General features: G+C 41.5%; 1 protein-coding gene across 3 annotated transcripts in view; it reads left to right on the top strand.

Moving 5' to 3' along the window:
- LOC128456092 (receptor tyrosine-protein kinase erbB-4) overlaps positions 1–14266 on the top strand; it is a 301537-nt gene that overhangs the window by 218559 nt on the left and 68712 nt on the right. For all 3 annotated transcript variants that reach the window (XM_053440141.1, XM_053440140.1, XM_053440142.1), the window contains exons 15-17: positions 2187–2344; positions 5041–5085; positions 9096–9228. In XM_053440141.1, the coding sequence (XP_053296116.1) occupies positions 2187–2344; positions 5041–5085; positions 9096–9228 (336 nt within the window). The remainder of the gene's footprint in view (positions 1–2186; positions 2345–5040; positions 5086–9095; positions 9229–14266) is intronic.

Below are 14266 nucleotides of genomic sequence, written 5' to 3'. Positions count from 1 at the left end.
AACAACTCTGATAATCCAGTAATGAACCCTGGTGTCATGCAGTGTAGTAGTATCATGTGAATTGTTTACCTCGAGGTGGACACTCTCTATGTTGCTTTCTATCAAGTGTAAGACCCATGTTTTTCCTCTTTAAGAGCATCATTGACATTTATACTGAAAGTTGTGCATTTAGTCATGCGCATGTACATTAATGCCAACAAACTGTGTAGGAGGTTTAATATCTTTGAAATGCTTTTAAATCTGCTGGAGGGCTTTAGAGTGCTTTATGACCACTGTCATATTCCTAGAAGCCACTCATCCATCTTTCTTTCCTTTTTGCCCCACTGTACTTCTCTGCCTGGTTTCCTCCGTCCTCTATTCTTGTCTCCACCTCATCAGTGATGCTCTGATTTATTCTGCATTATGACATTTGGAAGACTTTCAGCAGATGTAGGACATGAGGAGTTGGTCTGTACATTAACATACAATATATTGTAAATCCTTCCTGATGTACCCAATCATGCTTTGAGAAGCCTCAGCCATGAGATCTGACCCCATAAAGAGTAATGGTCTCCCCTCCTGAAGTGATTGTACGCTTTGTGCATGGAAGGGAATGGAAAAGACAGATGTCAAACCCACCCACACACAAGCAAGCGCACACAGACACACAACGAACAGCACCACACACGCTCACATCAGCTTTAAGAGCATTTAGTGCAGCGGAACAATTTAAATTTACAGCAGGGCACTTTGGTCGTGACGCTGGGAATCCCTGCGATCTTTTTGGATGCCCAAGTAGCCTGCTGGTCCAAACACTATTTGTTTGCACTGTCACATAATTTAGCTTGCTGATGTGAAGGAATTACTGAATACACAAACACACGCACACGCACACACACGCACACCAGTGGCCATGGGTGGGAAGGCACTCATAAAAGTGCCTGGCTCAACACTAAAGCCATTGAGAGCAGTGCGACATTCAATTTGCATAATTACACCGAAGTGACTGCATATTCCCACACACACACACACAAAAGCTTTGGTTTAGACACACTCATACACTTACACACAAATGCACATGCACGTATATAAGTCCATGCGTAGACATTGCTTCCTGGTATGTATGAAGACGCTCTCATACACACTCATCCACTTTTCAAAGCAGTTATCTGCAGTTCACGCATCTTTTTTATCTCAGTTTGTGCCCTTTTTTAAGATAGAGTGTGTATTCCTATCGTGCCTGTTTTTGTCTTGTATACAATTTGTGTTAATCCACAGTATTTGGTTGTGTTTGCATTGGTGTGCGATCCAGACATCCGTGTGAGAGAAATCCCCGGCTGTAGGTTTGATTCCCACTCACCATGTGTGCATGCAGGACGTGTGTGTTTGTGTTGTTTGTCAATGAGATGTTCTCTAGGCCGGTTGATGATACGGAGCCTGACTGGGAGAGCTCCTCGCCTCTCCTCTTCCCCTCCCCTACCTCCTCCCCTGCCTATATTAGCTCCATAAATCCTGTTCTAGGCGGATTGTTATGGTCATTGTGTGTGCTGTGAGCGATGGTTATTATCTGCCTGCTCCGCTCACACTGCTTTATGTGTCTCGTCTGCTCTCTCTCTCTCTCTCTCTCTCTCTCTCTCTCTCTCTCCCCCACCCGCTCCTCTTTCTCTCCGTTATTCACACTATAGCTTGCTCTCTCACTCGCCCTCACTGACTTGCCGCATCCATGTCCACTCTCTCTGCCTAACTCTCCCTTATTACTGGACGGTACTTATTTTTTCACTTTTCTTGTCTCCCTCCTCGCCACTTTAAGCCACTGTCTGTTACCTGATGCTGTGTCTCTTATGCATTCACTGCCGCACACATTCAAGTGCAATAATTGAACCTGTAAAGGAAGCTGCACTCGGCACGTCATGTAGATATATATACCCATCAATCACTTTACTTTAAAAACGGAGGCGACAGCAGATTTCTTATCCCCATTTGCAACAATATTGATTAGTCCTTCCTGTCGGAGTTTGTTGTGTCAGGCCTGAATGGGTGAATGGCAAAACTTTGAGTGGTCGTCAAGACCAATATCAGTTTGTTGTCAAATGGCAGCTTAACCTTGTTACCTTTGAATACTTACTAAAAGCCTCATATATATATTTTTTATTCAGAATTATTGGTCATATGCATCTAAGTCCTTGTTTTTCCTCCACTGTCTGCAGGGCCCAGAGCATTGTGTGAAATGCCTTCATTTCAAGGATGGTCCAAACTGTGTGGACAAGTGTCCTGACGGTCTGCAAGGGGCCAACAGCATTTACATCTTCAAGTACGCTGAAGCCAACAACGAATGTCATCCCTGCCACACCAACTGCACGCAGGGGTAAGTGCAGCCAGGGGGAACAGAGCTCACAGGTCAGGGGTCCAGTGATTGGTTATCATTACAGGTATATCATCCTTTCGAAATCAAAAGTTGGTTCCTTCAATCTGTAAAAAGACAAATGAAAATGATGTCCAGTGTTTCAAATCTGACAATACTACCGAGCACCTGCTCATTTTGCAAGAATTATACTTGATTGTCAAAATAATAGAGGAACACAGGTAGGCCTTCACCAACTAGGTTCATCACTCAACACAGCCCTTACTCTAGCCCAAATGAGGCTTTGCATGTTTCTCCGAACTTCTACCCAAACTATAAACGTCTCAAACCAGCTTTTAAATCACACAGATTCAGTCTTTTTTGAGGATTTGCCCGCAGACACGCAAATTCAATCCACTCAGCGTATGCAAACCACCTTTACGCTGATAACTGAACCCAAGAGCCAGAGGGTCCAAATGTTTTAACTGTGTTGCACCATCCAATTTAATAAAACACTGCTGGAGTCTGAGCTGCTTGTAAAACAGGGATGTTTTCTGTCAGTCGAGAAACTGAACTTATCGGCACAAGTACTGCCTGTTATGAATAAATGCAGTTCCTGCTTGGTTAGCTACTGTGGGTAGGTAGTGCTAATGTGTTACTGGTGAGCCCATGAGCCACAGCATCTCACCAAGTAGCCCTGCAAGCTGTCGCCACCTCACCTAGACTCCTGCGCCACCTATTCCACAAACACACTTGGATATATTTCCCTGTGGCAGTGACTGAAACGTTGTTACTCGCTCTCTGTAAGTGCATTTGGCTTTTATATAATATTGCCTGAATAGCATATGCTGAGAAAAAAACTCCCCATCCGTGTCCTGCAAACCTAAAATGATGATCCTACGTCTTGCAGGATGAGACAGATAAATAAAAGAGGTGAGGCAGAGAAGTAGAGGAAGAGACTGAATGTGAGGAGTCAGTGAAGTACCTTGCCACTCTCCATTCCTCACTAGCCACTGATCTCTCCATGTAATATTTAGCAAGGGTTGGTGAGGCATCATTTTGTATTTAACTCCAGGGGGAGTTTATGTCACTTCCTTGTGTGTTATTCCTCCTCCTCTGAGTGACAGCCTGCAGCTCGCTTGAGCATAACAATGTACTTGTAAATGAAAAACACTGGGCCGACACTCTGTCTCAGATAAAGCTTCATAAGCAGACCCGCCTCTCAAAAACACAAGCCGAGGGAGGGAGAGGGAAGAGGTGAGCGACACAGACAGAGAGGGGAACAGACATAGGCATGAAGAAAACCAATATTCTTTACTTCTAAACATCCAAAAGAGCCACTAAGTCTGTCAGTCATGGCTTATTATACCGTTAGTTTGTTACAGCACAGCACAGATTTTAGCCATCGGCACCGGAGGACTGAAGACACATTTGCTTTTCATTAGAAGATTAATCTTTCACTCTGAAGATGAGCTGTGAATGTAGTTGGAGCTGAAAAAAAGAAGCTGACAAGGCTTTGGTTCAGGACTCGCTTTGTATTTCAGGTTTTCCTGCAGGCGTCAGGGAAACACACGTGTTTGATGGAGATTTTGAATGGTGCTGTACCTGCCAATGGCTTTATGGCCTCTTTCTCTATGTTTGACATTCAACAGGCAGAATATAAAATCGAACAGAGTTCAAGCGGATATATTTGAACTGAACTGAAATTCAGGACAAGGAACAAGTTAGTGAAATCACGTAGAACTTTACCAATACAAATATATTTGAATTTGCCACTTGTCAGTCTCTGGAGCACATTCCTCCAATGCCCCTTTTGATACTGAGCAATACGAGGGCCTCTTTTTATTTAATGCACGGCAGCGCCTTGATTGCCACTTGTTGGCTGGCTGCAGGGTAGATCGTAAATCATAAATCATCATAAATCCCTCCATCGGACGGTTCCTCGCTACAGAGGCTCCATCAGCCCTTTACTACTCCTCAGACACTGGCAGCATTTGTATGCCAACTATTTCCTTTCTGGATAGTGGGAGGAAGTGGAGACGCACGGTCCGTCTTTATATTCAGTCAATGGGTTTGACACCGGTTATCTCGATACGGATTTACATTTTTCCTCCCTCCAAAAAACGGTTTGTTGCAGAAAAAGTTGTTTTCAGATAATTGTTTAAAAATTGCTCCGCTCCTGATTGGTCCTCACACTGATGAATAAAAGACATAATTTGATAATGAGACTCAATTGTTCTTATTAGGAGAATAGTATGACACAGACAGAGAAGAGTGTTGGTACAGTTCACTTATACAAAAAATACAACCCTATACTGAAGTAGAATAGAATCATTTTTGTGTTACACCATATGGGAGGGAGCAGATAAGAAACATAGGTCACAGTAGGTCCTGTAAGGCTTGTTCATAATCTTCTGGAGAGTGGAGACTCTGCCAAGGTTCACTTTATCCCAGTGCCAGGACAGGGGGGGGAACTCCACACACAGAACAACAAGTAATATAATCCATCTCATCGCAATGCCGAGGCCCAAAGGTCTCGCAGCTCTCCAACGTATGCTTTAGTTTGGTATAATACCAAATTAATATTAAAGCGGATGCATGCAGATATTTAAAGATGTATTTTATCATAAGTTCCCTGACAGCCCCTCATCATTTTCATATAGTGAATGTGCCAAACTGAAACAGTTTAACTTTGTGCTTGATCTGTGTCGTTTACCTAGGTGCATTGGACCAAGACTGCAAGACTGTATTGGCTGGATGGACAGGTAGAAAATGCTCTGTTATACATACACATACACACACACACACACACAAGCAAACACACACAAACACACATGCAAGAATCACTGTAAGCAAAGTTTTTGATTAATGGCTAGCTGTAAGGCCCCAAATCCCTGGGAGTGTCCTTAAACCTTCTCTGTGCATGCATGCTTGTGTGTGTTTGAGTGTGTGTGAGTGTGTGTGTGTGTGTGTGTGTGTGTGTGTGTGTGTGTGTGTCTGTGTGACCGTGTGTGTCTCTGTGACCGTGTGTGTGTACACAAAAACAATTTGCCTGGTGCTTGATAAATTGATAGCGCTGAAGCTTTTGTTCTGCAGCTGTGGGGAAGAGAAAAGGGAAGAAAATGCCGCTAACAGTTTGCAGCAAATAGATTCGAGGTTCCACAGGAGAGAGAGTTTGGCATCAGGTGGCGCCGAGAGCTGTTGTGTGGTCTTTGAGGGATGATTAAAAAAAAAAAAAAGAGGGAGGAGGAAAAAAGGCTGATAAGCAGAGTGAGCAGTCAACATGACAGAACCCACTGGTGTGTCTGGGGGACTGCAGCGAAACACTGAACCCAAAAAAGAACAGCGCTAAGCAGAAAAGAAGGATGGTGCACGGGTGAAAGACTGTGTGACTTTCATCTGGAGGCATACAGAAGAACATATATGTGCCAGTGATACGAGCTCACAGAGCAGTATCCCCCCCGGAGGGAAAGCACGTGCACAAATGCAGTCCCTTGAGAAAGCTGCTCTCAAGCTCAACCCTCTGTACAGGCTTGCAACTTCTCTTCTGAAACCTCATATTTAATTGATTACATTATGATTGTATATATTTGAATTACATAGTGATAGTCTTATTGTAAATTTCCAGAATGGTTATTCTGCTTATCAACATTGTTATTGTGGATATCAGGAATTCAAAACTGAAGAGGTGCCATTTGTCCCAGTAGGGTGACATTCTGGATATCTAAAATACAAATTGAGTATAGACATAATATTGTTTTCCAAACCTTTTCTTTTTAACTCAGAAGAATTAAATTAAATCTGCATGTGCGAGTGCTGAGCTGTTGCGAAGCGCGCAGAGGGTCAAGGTTACGCTCGTCACAGCCTCGTGCTCGCGGGACCACACTTGTGCATGGAGTGCAGAAATTTAATTTCACAAGGATGATTTTGTGCTCACGGATACGGTCGTGTGCACACATGTATGCATGCACTTGGTTTTAATGTGCATGGATTTTGAGACTGATTAGATGACATGCATCATACCAGAGAAAGGGGAAAACATCTTGCAGGAGGCTATGGCGGCTACTCAGGTGCAGATCAAAGGGCAGGGGCCAGAGGGGCTGAGATCTGATTGGCCCCTGAAGTACCCCTGTCCTGTCAGTGGTCTTAAAAAGATAATCACTTACTAAAAATACTAACAAGGACTATGACAATTTTATTCTCTAAGCCTAATAAGCATTCAAAATAATATTAATATTCAATGATGTGTTGCTTTGATCAAAGCGACGGTGCTAACAGAAGACAAGGAATGACTTAAATGTGCACCTCACTCATGGATGTTGGACATATAATTGGCCCCTCTGTCCTAATTGTGGCCCTTTCTATGGCCCCTGATTTAGAAAAAATCCTGGATCCGCCGATTAGAGTAGTAAGCATCAGGAAAAAAGGTCCTTATCAGCTGATCTGGTGAGCAGATGAAGCCTCATCACATCACTGACATCCTGCGGATACAGCAGAAGATGGTCGGCTCACCCCAGGCTTATAGCGGCCACCTCAGATGTGTCGTAAACCCGTTACTCACCGGATGTATTGACTCCTGAACACAAATGAAAAGTGGCTTATCAGACGCAAATGATTACACTAATCCTCCAAAGGCCATCGCTCCACCAGGCGTTCACATGTATTGTTTTTTTTTGCAGGGATTGTAAGCATATCTGATGAAACTGGATTACTCACTGTCTGTCACGTACTCGTGTCGTACTCAGTCTGATAAAACTGGCAATACCTCGTCTAACAAGTTCCAATTATCAGTTCTTTTAGTTTGAATTCATTAGAGCTGTTGTCTCCGGGTCTTCTCCGATTCCCGCATGCGTGATTAACGGATTTCTTTTGAAATCCTGATGTTGATGCAATGGTGGAGAAACATTGCATTTGCTGCATCACTGACCACGTGGCTTGATGGGTGATCTTTAGAACTGTACGTCGTGGGCATGTTTACAGTAGAGCAGAGGTCCATGTGATCAGTCAGGGGACCTTTTAATGCCATTTGGAGTGACCAACCAAGTGAAGCATGTGGATTGAATTAGATCATCTACAGTGGATCTGGATGCTGACATAACGTCTGTTCATGTGTGAAATTCTAAGAGGTATTTTTTGCTGCTCTTCTGTATGTGGGTAGCCACTGTATGTCTTTGAGCATTTTCCTTTAGTGAATTATATTTATTAAGTTATTATTGAAGAGTATGGAATATGCTCAAAAATACAAACATCAACGTTTTGGTTTCAGACGAGTGAGCCCGAAAACGTGAGGCCACCGTCGCTGACTTCTATTTTTAGTGAGGTTTCTAAGTAACTTTCTGTTGTGTGATTTTTTTTGGGGACTTTCAATGATTCTAATTTACATGGATATCAACATTTCTAATCATGTTATATAATAATGTAGACAACGCACTTACAATCCTCACAATCCTCCCTTCCTCTGGTAAGGATTTTCTTGAGAAACGTTAGATTTGAAGATTTCTATCTCTAATCTCTTGGTGGAGTAGGAGGCTCGAACTGGAAAAAAGTTAGCTTGACTTAAATTAAAGAATGACAGTAATAACTGTGTTATACCTAGTTTGATTAAGCAAACGTAAAGTAAAATAAAATAACTTGTCTAGTTATAACTCCCTTTTTCGTGACCTTGGCCTGACTGATTTTGCATTTCTGTGTGAACTTAACAAAGAGGAGAGTTAATGTATTCATTCTTAGATTTAGAGGTGCTGTTAGGCCGGTTACATACTATAATCTAACCCTCTCCGTGTAATGGACCACTATAAGAGTCTAACCCCCGATGACAAAGCAAATAAGTGTATTTTCAAACTAATTTATTTAAAGAACTGTGGACGAGCAGAACATTTCACAGTTGGAATAAATGTGTTTTCTGGTGGAGTGACAGTGTCTATATTAGAAATCTTAATAGTCTCTTGTTAATTATTGATACCAGCATATCTGCAGTAAGATAATATTAGATAATATACCTACCAGGCTAATTGTTCTCTATTGGTCTGAATGGCACTTAGCTCTCACCTGCACTTTAACAGTTCAGCATGATCCAAGTCTCCAATGGGCCGCCAAAGCGAGAGATGTGGGGGAGATTCAGAGCTCCTCACTTTCCATGAAGCTGGCTGACGGTGATAACAGTTTATGGGGTGTATCCTTGCAGTCTGTGATAAACACTCCCAAATACCAGCCTTTTCCCCCAGTGATTTAGGGCAGAGTCTGAGTCTGTGTTGACCAAATTAGCTTCTTTCATTGCAGGAAAAGAAGTGTGTGTGTGTGTGTGAGTGGGGGGGGGGGGGGACTCCTTCTACTTACTTCAAAATTGCTCAGAGTGTTGATATCAAATGACAGCGTCGGTGGGGTGCTGAGAATTCACTTTGATGGTTATTTCCATGTTTTTGATCTCAGCCGTGGTTTTAATGAGAGGGCATGGAGGGATATAACCAGATGAAGCTCAGAGCAAAAACAGACAAAAATGGAAGGTGAAGGTTTTGTTTTTTATTTATTTTAAGAAACATCCACAGAGCCTTACGTGGATGATCACAGAGACCTGTGTTGTGTTTGTTTGTTTTATTACCTTGTTTGTTTTTGTGTGTGTGTAAATTATAGTTTTAAGGACGAGGTCGTCTTCATCCTCTGTCATCATCTCCGTCCTCACGGTGAAAATGTGTCATCGCCTGCACCCTCTTCCGTCTTCATCAATTACTTGTTTTTCTTCCTTCTCCTCTCCCCCCCTCCTCTTCCGTGTCTTCAGAACCCCTCTGATCGCAGCGGGGGTGATCGGCGGCCTCTTCATGGTGGTGATCCTGGTGCTGAGCGTAGCCGTGTCTCTGCGCCGGAAGAACATCAAGAAGAAGAGAGCGCTCCGTCGCTTCCTGGAAACAGAGGTGAGCAGGACGGGGGATGAAAAACAGACTGAAAGAAGGTTGATGTATTTAAATGCCTGATTGGCCCTGGAAGTGCCCCTGTCCTTACATTAGTCTTTAAAATAAGAAGAAAAAAATACAATAATATGGACAATTAATACATATGAAAAGTATTTAGACATTTTTATTTTTGAAACTTTTTGAAGAACATAATGTTCTTGAACAAGGAATTATTTTAACAATAAATTCAGTTGTGTGTGGCTTTGCTTAAAGCGATAGAGCAAACAGGAAAGAAGGAATGATTTTAATATGCACCTCACTCAATCAGGAATTGTGCATAATTGTGTGTCAACTGTGGCCCCTTTATGACCCCTGATTTAGAAAAATCCTAGTACGCCCCTGGTCCAAACTTAAACAGCACTTCTAATAAATTTGGCTGCGATCCACAAAATGTAGAACTTTGATATTATATACTACTCACTGATATCCTCAGGTTTAGAGAATTGAAACGGAAACACAGTGGACAAACAGGATGTGATCAAACGAAACGAGAATTAGTGAAAATAAATCACAAAAGAACAGTCGAGTTTATTCCGCTGAGGTGACAGAATTATCTAGATTTTGCACATAATTCATGGCCTCTGAGATCTATACTCCATTACTTTTATTAGAAAACCAAATCAAATTACATCAGAATTACCTGAGGACAGTTATCTTAATTTGTGGGATTATATTGTTGCCTGCTGATTTTTTATGTGCTCTGGAGTCTGTGTGTGAGTATGTGAGTATATGTATGTGTAGAAGACACTACACGCTGTACAACATAAGACAAAGTCAGACTGAACGAGGCAGAGAGGAGAATAAAAAGGCTTCCAGAAAGAAAAGTGTCTGAAACTCGGAGGCTCAGGTGTTGACTCTGCCCTGGTGTACTGGAGAGGACCCTTGTGCTAGGAAGAGAGAAGGGACCATACCATTAGAGGACAAAAAACACCCTCCTCTTCGGTGTTAAAACGAGGAGAGTACATCATGTAATGCACTCGTGGGCCCATAGTGTGAATGAGGTCTTGTTTCACGGCTTTCTGTCTATTCGGGGAGCACAAGTATGAGTGAAGTGTCTGATGGCTTCGATAATGAATAAATAGCCCCGATATGGCATGTTAGTGTACTTCCATGACTCTGACATATTGTGCCACTGTTTTTCTACACAATTTCCGACACAATGTGGTGACACTTAAGTTTAATATATTATAAAAGCATTCTCCGGTGTAGCAGTGTGGAGACCTGAAGAAGGAAAAAGCTTTCTGTCATTCTCAATGCCACAATTTAATGCATTACATAGTCTAAAGAAAATACTTTTAAACAAAGCGGTGACATGTAGGCTGATGTGACCAATCTTTATTACTACAGTGCTTTTTACAACACAGGTGAAAATAATTTAGCTTTTTAAACCCATTTAAGTGAATTATTCAGTGTGAAATGTGCATGTTTCCATATATACATAAGTAAACATGTAAATAATTTAACTTTACCCAAAAGCTTCAAATTAGCATGAAATATAATGCCAATAACCGTTAATTTTGGCTTAACTGTGAGAGTTTCAGACATGATACAAATGTTTCAATGATGACCACTCTGTTCTGGATCCTCCCTGCCTTTGTTTCTTCATTCAAGGAAAGTGAAGCAAGGAGAGCAGCAGTTGAAAAGAACAGAGCATGTGGGAGAGCAGGCCCCTCCCACATAATGAGTGGGAGGGACATGGGTGGAGGAGGGTTGCAGTGAAAGCAGGAAGTAGGTAGAGCAAAGCAACGTGATAGCAGCTTTGCCGATTGGATGCATGAGGTTGCATCGAAACTTAAGTTTATAACCCTGTAGTATAACTGTCTCAATGCATATTAGATAAAACCAAAGAGTTCACCCTCTTACATACTGAGAGATTCATCAAGTAAATCTTTCAATAACAGGCTTCTTCCAAAACACTGATGACCTAGTGTTATATAAATATATACTTCAGACTTCAAATCGTTTCTAGCTTTGGATTAACTTGACAAAGACAATGTTTTCACCAGCACTTTATTATAGTAATCATAACCCTGTCTGCGAGAGGCACAGGAGCAGGCAGACAGAAGTCTGAACTGGAACTAATGGCTGTCTGTGTAGATATTTTACTTTGCTTATAATGGGTTGCAGGTCGATAGTCAGATTCTAGGAAATTATGTCTGAAAACTATCACATACAGGTACCGTGTGTTTTTTTTATTTTATGGAAACGAGTTAAATATGTTTTCGATTCAAAGTTATTTCCCATAATGCATATTGTGTATCAATCAACTCTAGTAAAAACAATAAACACATTTCCCTCCTGAACATTTGCAAAACCAAAAGAGTATTTAAAAACCAGCATCGGTTACATCCATGTTACAGAAGGTTTCTCTAGCGCCACCTGTAGGACCTGCAGTTGTGAAACAGTGTGGACTTATTTAATAAGGAGTGGAAAAGGCAACAACTGTACTTTGATATATGAATTCATATGCATCCTTGTGATGATCAAAATGTAGTCTCAGCTCTCCTAATGATCATTTCAGGACTGAAAAACAGATGCAGTCATTAAAACTAAAGTTGAGGGGACACTTGTAAACCATAAATTGAACCATTCCAAAGTGGATTAGTCAGTAGCTCTCTTCAACACTTTTCCTTTTGAATGTGATTTTTTTTAAATAAAATTTTCTCAGTTTGAGCATGTTTCAATGCACGTGCCAGGCCAGCCTGTTTCCACATCACTCTCACTCACAGGTAGCTGCTATGAGAAATCAACTGTAGTGTTTAAATTTCAAACACTCAGCTTTTTACATGACGACACACCTTTGGTTTGATTTCAGCACCGGGTTGTGCATTGAGAATGTGGACAGCTCCAATGTGCTGCACCTTCCCTGCTGCACAGTCTCAACTACTTCAGGACCACTAGTGCTGGACAGCTCCCTGCATAGTGGAATAGCATATCGTAGTGTGTGTGTGTGTGTGTATGTTTGTCTCTGTGTTCTGGTAATCATCACGCGATGGGGACCGTTAACTGTTTACACAGTCACGTCATGGGGACCGGTTGCGCTTTGGGGACCAAAATCCCGGTCCCCATGAGGATAACCCTTTTAAATGACTACTAGAGCTACTCTGAAGGTGCCCGTGAAGTTTTAAGCATTGGCCCATATGACATGTTTTTTGGTGAGTGTGAGTGTGTGAGCATTGCTCATTGGTGGCCCTACTGTTTCTAGTTAGTACTGCACCCACTGCTTCACACACACACATCTTCCAAATATGGTTGGGTGCCACCCACTTCCTTGTCCCCATTAGTAATGATTCAAGCAGCGATGACATTTTCAGCATCAAGAGGTAGCTATCAACAGTAAAAGAAGATTATTTGCCGGAGAAACTAGCTAAGAAGATAAGAACATGTGCAGAGGAGCAAAAGTAAAGCATAAGGTAAGCACAGTTGTATCTTAAATAAGTATAAGCAGTGTTGAATCCTCAAATTGCATGTATTACCTGTACCTAGCTAGCATGATTAATAGCTCTGATTAGCTACAAAGGCTAAGTGTAAGACCTCAAATGTTTTACTGCATTTCTCTTACTACTTGCATGCATGATGCATATATGTAGGAGTTTATGTAAACTGAAGGAGACAATCAAGTCAAGCATTTCTGAGTTTTGAGTCTCATTTTGTTATGATGAACTTAAGATCAATATAAGCCCTGTTATGCTATATTTAGTATGTTTAAGTTAATTAATAGAGAACATTATAGAGCACAGGTTTTGACTATAGTCAGACAATTCAAATTACAGTTGTTCTCATTGTAGACAGTACCATTATACAGAATAATTTAAGTCTGACTGTAGCTTCCGCTGAGGGGCTTTAAATTTTAAACAACAGAGGAAGTGTAACCTGGCTGCTCTGGATAGCCTCTATTTGGAAGCTGGTTATGAACTGGCCCTTTTAACTTATTTTCTTATTTAACAATGGGCAGGTTCATGTGGAAGAGGCAGAGCAGGTTATTAAAGAAACATGGTCAGAGGCATAAATCTGGAATTAAATGATAGAAGATTAAATCTAAAACCTGCAGTTAAGTTAAATTAGCCACAATCACAAATGACAAGTCACTAATATGATAAAATGTCTAGAATAGAAAAGTAGAGCAGTAGAAAGGTTATTAAAGTCAGGCAAATAAACAGGTAAAAGCTGAGAAATTTTACTGTAAATATTACTTTTTTTGCAGATAGAAAGTTAAAGTGTTTGTACAGCTAAAGCAGGGGAGAGAGAAGTTCTTGTGTGATGAGGTCAATGTAATTGAAAGGTGTATCTGTATTCATAAGGCGGTGGTCTAGTGGCAGAAACTTGGACTGTGGGCAGAGAAGGTCTCTGGTTCGTCTCCACGGAGAGACAACAAAAGACGAACCTGGATTGATCTGTCCAAAAATCCAAGAGTCTCCCTGCCCTGTCTAGTGCCCCTGAGCAAGGCACCTTACTCCCCCAACATCTGCTCCCCGAGCGCCGTACATGGTCGCTCACTGCTCTGTGTGTCCTGCACCAGATGGGTCAAAAGCAGAGATTAAATTTCCCTACCTGCATGAGTGTGCCTTTGCATGTCTGTGCATGTGTTTGGGACTAATAAATGCATCTTAATCTTAATCTTAATAATATTGAATAGTCTATGGATAATTCTTTCATGGTTTTCATTTAACCCAGTTCTGTTCTGTGTTGCCCTGGTAGATAAGAGAAAAGGTGTCAACACTACCAGTTATTATGTGGGAATAACACCACATTTGTTGAATTTAAATGAAGTAAAAATAGTGATGCATTTATTTCCTGTTTAAAATCACAACAGAAAAATAGCTGCTGCTGTGTTTTCCTTCTTACTTTACTCTCTTTAAGTTGCTTTTAAACATGCACTGCAATCTGGATTATACCAAGAGACTATCCAGATAGGGGCAGTTTGTAAAAACGCAAACGCTCCGGATAATCCAGAGTTTCTCCTGTCACCCCCCCAGTAAAAACTCTGCAGATTGTCCGA

Source organism: Pleuronectes platessa, chromosome 14, assembly GCF_947347685.1.
Source record: "Pleuronectes platessa chromosome 14, fPlePla1.1, whole genome shotgun sequence".
NCBI classification, from domain to species: Eukaryota; Metazoa; Chordata; class Actinopteri; order Pleuronectiformes; family Pleuronectidae; genus Pleuronectes; species Pleuronectes platessa.
The sequence above is the reverse complement of the archived record's forward strand: the minus strand, read 5'-3'. Positions and strand labels throughout refer to the sequence as shown.